Here is an 8,797-nt window from a genome sequence, read left to right as displayed (position 1 = left end):
AGTCTAATTAAGGACAATAAATGCACGGAGAAAAGAAATGTGACAGATAAAATTGAGGATGTTCTTAGTTAGGTTAGCTCATGGATTTCATGTTTTATAGTTTAGTGCTTGGTGAATGATGGCTAAAGCCAACAATAAGGGTTACTAAAGTTACTGAATGTATTGCCTTTTAGAGCTAAGATTAGAAAGATGACTTAAAACCTGTCAGATATACTTTATTTTTCATGTAAATTCAATATAGATGAGATTTTATTGTTGTCAGACCAAAACCTGACAAAAAAACAACCAAAAAGACAAGCTTTGTGCATACCGTCCTTTAACGATCAATACATCTTGAACTAAATTTGAATGTAATAATTCGAATTTAATATATTACTGTCGTTATATTATTTTTTATGTTGCTCTTATTTCATGATGCAACATATTTTAGGATTTATTATTCTGGCAGCTGGCATCCAAGAACCTAAATTGGATGCCGTCCAATCTTGAGGGCTCATTGGTTTTGTGGGGACAATGTACGAGTTATCTGCAAACATAAATTTACAGAAGAAAACAATCATGCGACAGATGTGACCCCCAGCTGCGATCATGTATTGATTTTTCTGTGATAAAGCGATGAGCCTTAACACCACTTGAATTTATGGCAATGTTGCATAACCATTTTAATTGGCTCTGCCTGAAGATTGTAAACAAGAAGGAATGCAACATATTGTGGATCGTGGGCAAGAATTACAGTTTGAAATAGCACAGCTATAAACACCAGTACATTTCCAAATCATTGTTAAATTAAACTACGATAATTGCGTCAATCAAAAGTTATTTCTTGATACAGCTCTGGTTCTCACTAGATAAGACTATGCTTGTTGAGTACATTTAATAATGTTCTTGCATTATTTATAGAGCTCTCCATGGTGTTCACATTCTAAATTATTCAGTCTTTGTCATTATGGGAGCTTTTAAGAGAAGAATCAAATAATTTAAAGTGCATTTACACCGTTGGTCTGATTTTATCTGACTTCACTTTATATTGGGATCACTCAAGAGAAACAGGATATTCTGTTACTTCAGTAAAGTTTCATTCATTCTTTTTCTGAACCACTTATCGCCAATTGGTAGCCAACCAATCGCAGGGCAACCTCAGTAAAATTGGAGTTTTGTTTAGTATTCATGGTGGTGTAAAATAAAAAGGTAACTTTGAAACCTGGTGATAATTATGATGAATCTTATCCATACTACAAAGACACTATGTTCTTTGCATCTTTATGACTGCTTTTTTCCGCATCCTCCAGTAATAAGTCCTTGAGCAACACAATCAGCTAGCTCTTTGAATGAGCCGTTTTCCAATGTAGCCTCTACCTTTTATTAGGTGAATGTGAGTGGAAGTAAACATGAATGCAGTTGTGTATTTTTTGCTACAAATGTACATTGTCCATTTGCCTAGACTTGCACAACCTAGAGATTTGGTAGGTCACCCATTTTCTGTCAAGGAAGAAGCATCTTTCTCCTATCAAAATCAGAAATGTCATTCTAATTCTCTCTCTCTCCTCCTGTGCAAAATACACACACATATAGATGCTCACAAAGTACATACCCCCAACCCTCATTATATCACTGTCATTCCTGTCTTTGTCTCTTATCCATCCCATTGCTCTTATCTGTGCAAAGTGAGATCTGGAGTTGATGAAAGAGGCTCCATCCAATTACATACACACTTGTCTCACAACTCCCCCTATAAATAGAACCTGGAAGTCCATATCCTCTTTGTAATGCCTTTATTACTCCTAATCCTTCATACATAGTAGATTTGACTGCATTTTCCTATGCAAAGGAGCGTTTTAGACCAAATTTTGAATAATTCCAAATATTGCTTTCATATGTCGGTCATGGGTGAGAAACCAATGAATTCCAAAAATTTGACAGTCTTGGACATAAATGATTAAAGAAAAATATTACCTTCCAAGTTCTCTTTTTCCTTAACATTGCATTGCATAAACTTGTTATTATTTTCACAAATGCTGTAAAGATCAGCCACAGAATGTTCCATCATTGGCAAAACAGATGGTCACACAACATGTAACACCAGCTGTGATATAACAAAACAATTATAAATATAACTCACAATGGGATCATTTGCAGCTATATATGTATATGGACAATAAATGATATTAACTTCATCTACTGTGCATATCACTTAGCCTTATTTTTTTTAGTTTGTCTTGGTAACGTTAAAGACTCAGTTAATATTATTATATTTCTTTTTAAAATGTTATTTGTTTTAACTAAAAAGGGAAATACTTTTATTTCATAATTAACTTTTCTTATTTATTGTTCTGCTTTTTTATTTATCTGTAATGGCAAATGGTAACATTTTGTTTTTTAATTTGTGGAATTAATTGAAAAAAACAATGGGGGTGAAAAAAAAACAGTAAATGTGAACATTGTTTATAAAATTATCTAATAGATTTTCTCCAATATCTGGATGGCAGAAATTAAATTTTAATGAAAAACATGAAGTTGATGCACATAATTTATATCATTGTCTTCTATATCTGTTTAAGCAGTTTTCAACAGTGCCCTGCATTATGATGCATTAGTTCATATCTATACATAGTGATGGACATTGAGAAATATTTGCCTATGAGAAAAGCCCTTTCCTACCCTGATGAAACAGATGGTCAGCTCAGTCAATTTCCCTAAAACTGATTTTCCATCATGAGGTGTAATCAAATGTGTCGTGTATCCACATAATTGGGAATATGTCAGCAGAGTGTAACAATGATTGAACCCACAAATGGTAAGACTGTTGTAATACATTTAATCTGACAACTTCTCAAGGTGACTTTTGGCCCATTGTGTAATGCCTTATCCTCATCGCGCTTGTTGATTAAACTAGCTGACAGATTTTTAATAAGAGCTCGAGACATTTGATTGCACCCCGCGTAGACACGCTGATTTCAGATCGACGCGTGTCCGCTGTGCATTGTCAACCTTTGAAAATGTATTCCTGATAATGAGTTCCGGTAAATTGAACAAATTTGTATCGGCCCGCGGGAGGGGATAGAAATCTTGAGAAATCATCCTGCTCTATTGTGGACTATCGAGCAGATTTGAAAATTGGCTAACCAAGATAAAATGACCTATTTGCAGGGCTGTAATGAAGATGAACAGGAAATGTAGAGAGATTTCTGGGTGTGAAAAGGTCAGAGCAACTGAATTACCCTGCTTTGGAAATTGGTTGAAATTAATTGAGATATACAGTATGTGATATCATGCTGGCATAACTATCCTTTATCAGGTCCAGTTTTAAAATTATTTGGATTCACTGTCTTGTAATAAGGATGTTGCATTTCTCTCATTACCATGGCAACAACCAACTACTTTAATGATTTATAACGATGGTCAAACAGGGTTATGGCCATTACCACAGCAGTCCACAAGGACAGTTGCCCACACTAAAATGATAAAACAAGTGCCAGTAATTTTCATACATAGCAATTTGCTCTTTTGTAATGTTTTGAGAGTGCAAATGTCGAGTGATCATCTCGCGTCTACTGCATACCTGTCAACCTCTGCCGATAACTACCCTTATAAATGATTATGATTCCCCTTACAAACCCCCAAAAAACCTTACAAACACCGTACGACTCGTACGGTGTTTGTAAGGTTTTTGGGGGGTTTGTAAGGGGAATCATAATCATTTATAAGGGCAGTTATCGGCAGAGGTTGACAGGTATGCTACTGGTTTGCTGATTAACCACAATAGGTGGTGGGTTTACAAATAAAACCTGAATAATCAGTCCTGGTATCACAAGAATTGCAATACTCCTAATCTTTGCACGTAATTGAAGTCATGTTACAGTGTTCCATTCTTATCCGTCATGGTTTCGATCATCATTCTTGGTTCTAGAATAGGTTCAACAAAGGCTGTAATATGACAAAGAAACAACACAATACACTAGTTTTGTGAAGGAAAGGTGTTTTAAGAAAACAAAACTTGCATTTAAGCTTTTCAAACAACTTCACTTTTACATGAAAACTTTTAACGGCATGATTTATGACGTTATGGAGCTTGGAGAAGTCATTAGGCTTTCCTCTGTATACAAAACAAACAAATGCTGATACACAAGGACAAAGTGCGCCCAAGGTAGCCAGCATCTAGAGATGAGTTAAGGCCTGTTGGTCTTTGTAGCCATCTTGGGGTCCCGTCTCTCAACTATGTAAGGATGAAGTGTATCACTGTACACTATCTTGTTATCGCTGGGTAGTTCCAATTATTTCACAGCAGGTCAGGCTTGCAGTCTATCATGTCTATCTATGTGTCACTATAAAAAATAAGCGTCATTATTGTATTCACTAATGTCCACGCTTGACCGTCTTGTGGGAAAATGAATGTGTTGGCTGTGAGTTTTTCACACCCGTCTGCTTTCAAGAAAGCTTGCAAAATACAACAATGGGGGAGTCATTTTCTCCTATGCAAGAAGGTGTAGATTGTATTCAAGTCTTTATTTTAACTTTTCTTGTTAAGAAGGGAAAATGAGGCTTGATCTAAAATTGAATCTCTAGCCAAGGGAACTCCTCTTAGACTGGTTTGGTTTCATCAGGGATAATTGGGTACAAATTCGCAGAAAGAAGGGTGGGCGAGCTTGGTTGCTGATATAACCTGAACAGGATGGAATTTAATTAACATCAATGGAAATATTACAATACAAGGTAATTCTAGTTAGTGTCAAGTCAAGTTTTCACAAATTGATCTGATGGAATACGCCTTTCTCCAAATTGCAGATAAAATGTTTGAGTCAATTAGTTATGATGCCATTAGCATCATGTTGTTTTCAATCAATGAAGATTAATGAGCCTGTCTCATATTAATCCATGCAAACCCAAGCCATGGCAATATCAATCCATCATTCAAAATATTATTAAGTGATTGTCATATACAAATAACCCCATACAAAATGTCCTGTGGGGGAACAAATTTAATCACCTTGACTTCTTCAAATTCTTAATTTTAAAGCTGATACCATCACTAAAGGAGTATAAATGGAATTAACAGACAGCTGTTAATGTGAGAGTATATGGTCAATATTTTTACCAATTATTTTTCTCAGTCCTTTTGAACTACGTTTGAACAACCTATATTTTCATTGGGCTCTCTAATAATTTCCTGTGTTCGAGCATTATGCTGGTAAAGTTTTTTTTTTAAATCTCTTTTCTTTCTCATGAGGGAGTTGTTCACAAACTCACTGAAGCACCACCTACTGAATTTGAGATAAGCCTTAAAAGAATGACAGGTAGACCCAAGTCACTATTTCATAATCTAAATGGTGTGTGGGCTACTTTGTATCTGTGTTTTTAACTTTTGCACTTTGATAACGTTCCCACTCACTAATGTCTGAACAAAGCTGCTGTTGAAAGCACAATCTTGGAAATGGAGTAATTAATGAAGCGTGCTGTGTGTCACTAATGGAGTGACGGGCCAACATAATTACTTGACTTTACTTAGGGAGTTATTACACGACCATGTTGTGCACTTTTTGATGCCTCTTATTCGGTATTTTCACATGAGATTCCAAGCCAGACATTGTCTCTGTGATGCATTTCATCTTGATCATTTATACATTATTAAATTAGTTTTTTAAAGGCTACACTATGACCAAATTTAACATTAGTAGCTAAACTGTTAAGTTGTTTTTCATCTGTAACAGCAAGTTTGGCAACACTTTTAATGTGCTGTATTACTAAAAAAACATTTTTACATTAGGAAGTGCACTATCAGTTATGAATAATATCACTAAATAACAAAAAAAAAACATGCATAAATGTACTAAAAGTTATCCGTATTATTAGTAGCAGTCCAAAAAGTAATAATTATTACCTGCCATGATGTATGTGGGATCTTATTGGTTTTGAGAAAAAAAAAAGCTACCTTTTTTTCCAACATCTTCAATTTAAAATCTTTTTACAGGTGACAAATTTTCTTGCCTGGGATATTTGCTATCACATTGATCTTTTTATCATCAGTTGCTCTGGTTTAAGTGCATTAAATATTTTAAAACCACACCTTATGTATCTCACGCATCACATGTAGAAGAGTGTAATAAACTACTGACTTGAAATGAGATGACAGCAAACCTTTGCAGAGATGACAGTGAGTAAGGTCGACTTTGACACATCGATGGGTGGCTCAGGAGTGTCTTGCTCATTTGTCCCCCTTGTGAGAGCACGAGACAGCAGGGTGCTGTAGTGACGGTGATCTGTAGTGAAGCCTCTGTGTTTTTTCTTGTTGTTCAAGACCTCTCTTTAATCACCTTGTAACACGCATTACAACCCCTAAAAGTAAAAGGGGCATTCATTATTTTTAACCTCTTTATCTTTAACTCTTTAAAATCTTTATGTGTCATCTTTGTTGCAGGTTTACGGAATTTTTGGAGCCCTTCGAAAGAGTCATCCAGCCTGAAGAACTTTGGCTCTACAAGAATCCGCTAGTTGAGTCTGATCACATTCCCAAAAGGGTCATGTTCGTAAGTACCGGCTGTGTAATTATAAATTCCCTTTTAATGTTGAATTGCTAGCAGCCATATAACTGATCATTATTTCTCTCTATCTGAAAGACTTTCTTTTTTTTAATTCTCACTAATTTGTGCAGTGGTAAACCCCTTCATTTGGGATGATGAATGCTATGAATTCTCATCTCTTAGTATTTATGATAAGGCTGGCTTGAACTGATTAATATTGGTGGTGTTAAAATGGGAAGATGTCTAGAAAGATTATTGTGAGGCCTGAACTCAATAATGTGTCAGCTGACAACTATAATACAATACACTAAATATGAGAAAATCCTTTTCCACAGAGAGTTGGAGACACTATCTTTTTTCCCCATTATATACTGAAGTGCTACGTATGCTTGTAATGGAAAATATTTGACAAGAGCCTTATTTACTTTCCCATAACACTTGTCCTATTCATACATATTAATAGGAAACATGTTTCCATGGAAGACACCAATTTACTTTGACTCAAGCCCCCTTGAAATTTCAAAATGTAGCAATTGGGATTATAGCTTCAATAAATGGAATGTGGCGGTTTAGAGGAAGAGTGGTTAGCGCGTCGGCCTCACAGTTCTGGGATCGAGGATTCGATCCCAGGCCAGAATGAATGAATAAATGGAATGTTTTTCAAATAGCCCCTCTGCCATGTATTGCCATCTAAAAGCCAGGGCCAATCTTAAACGACAAATATGCTATACAGAACTATAGTCTGGAACAGTGAACATGTGGCGATAAGAGGGACTGGTAATAGAACTGGCTTGATAGAAACCTGCAGGGCAAGTGGGAAGAAAAGTAGCAGTAGATTGGTTTAAGAGAAGAACAGCTTGAATACAGGGAACCAGCAGGTATTATGCAGCCTTTGGTCAAAAGCACCAATGTTGATGCATTTTAAAATAATGCATTAAAACTTAATGCTGTTTTTTTATTTTATTTTATTTCTTTTAATAATTGTTTTTGTTGTTGCGTAATTTCATGAAGCAATTGTATACTTCAAGCAACACTTGGCTGAAAATATTTTACTGTGTGTTTGTCTTTTCTATGTACGTATATATAGTGCCTGAAGAAAAGAAAACAAAACAAAAAAAACATTCCAGGCTAGAAACAATACTGATTGCAATTCAGGTTTGCACATAATGCTCAAACGGGAGATGAGAAGGCTCACTATAAATAATAAACGCAAGTAAAAAAAAAGCACAATGTTACAATGTAACACTGAAGTTAAAAAAATAGTTTCACAAAAAATATGCATTAATTATAACTAAACCAAGTGCGGTAAGAACAGACGTGTAATTGTAATCATGGGAGAAGTTCTTAAAATCATAATTTCAAGTCACCGACAAATGTTGAAAAGATGGTAAGGCAGGATGATGTATTTCATGTGCAACAACAGCCTGTTTGTTTGCTTGTTTTCCGCGGGATATCCAATTAACAGCCTTAGTTCTGGCAGATTGGGCACAGCTCAGAACATATAAACTATGGAAACATGCAAAGTGCTTTTTGTCACATAAATTGAGGTGAGAAACAATTGATTAGGAAGAGACGGCACTTTTGGGAGCCACAGAGGGCAGTGAAAATGTTTTTAACTAGAATGCACGCATACGAGGAGATAAACTTGAAATTTCAAGGTTTGTATTTAGTTTTTATTTTCATCCTGCACCAATGATGTGTTTTTAACTCTGAAAGAGCAAAATAAGACGTCTTGGACGACAAGAAAAAAATGTCACTTGCTTTATAAAGGGATAAAGGTCTTACTTTTGAATACCTGTCTAAAATAGTGGCCACTGTCTCTAAAAGGGTTAATCCACTTAGTAACTCTTTTCATTTTTATGCACATTGTATAATATGTAGACCTTCAGTGATACCATTATACTGTACCGAACAATTTAGTACTGTACAATACAGTTAAGTACACTACACTAGTGCTCGGATGCAGTGGAGTTAAATGTAGTTCCTTGACAACATCAATTGAGACCCATCTGGTTTATTTACAACCCCTCCATCACACTATAAATCATCTCTTTGGTTGTCCTTGCACAGAAGCAGCAGAATGATAACAGCCCCTTAAGTTTTAGTAGCGGTCCAGATAAAAGTGAGTATTTTTTTGTAGATGTCCTTCTGAAATCTCTTCTTAAACAGACCCACAATAACTCAAAATCTGTTGCTTTAAGAAACATATGTTTAAAGACAGTCACATGGTTATCATGAGCAGAAGCCAAGTTATTAAGGCCCATTTTCCAACACTTTGCTGC

At 35.5% G+C, this 8,797-nt stretch overlaps 1 protein-coding gene across 3 annotated transcripts in view; it reads left to right on the top strand.

Annotated features, from left to right (window-relative positions):
- The window catches only part of plpp4 (phospholipid phosphatase 4), a 30,300-nt gene that overhangs the window by 6,994 nt on the left and 14,509 nt on the right, over positions 1–8,797 (top strand). For all 3 annotated transcript variants that reach the window (XR_013303768.1, XM_077612598.1, XM_077612599.1), the window contains exon 2: positions 6,413–6,521. Coding sequence is in view for 2 of the 3 variants with exons in the window: in XM_077612598.1 (XP_077468724.1) it covers positions 6,413–6,521 (109 nt within the window). In the remaining variant the exon portion in view is untranslated. The remainder of the gene's footprint in view (positions 1–6,412; positions 6,522–8,797) is intronic.

Source organism: Stigmatopora argus, chromosome 11 (assembly GCF_051989625.1).
Source record: "Stigmatopora argus isolate UIUO_Sarg chromosome 11, RoL_Sarg_1.0, whole genome shotgun sequence".
Classification (NCBI taxonomy): domain Eukaryota; kingdom Metazoa; phylum Chordata; class Actinopteri; order Syngnathiformes; family Syngnathidae; genus Stigmatopora; species Stigmatopora argus.
The sequence above is the reverse complement of the archived record's forward strand: the minus strand, read 5'-3'. Positions and strand labels throughout refer to the sequence as shown.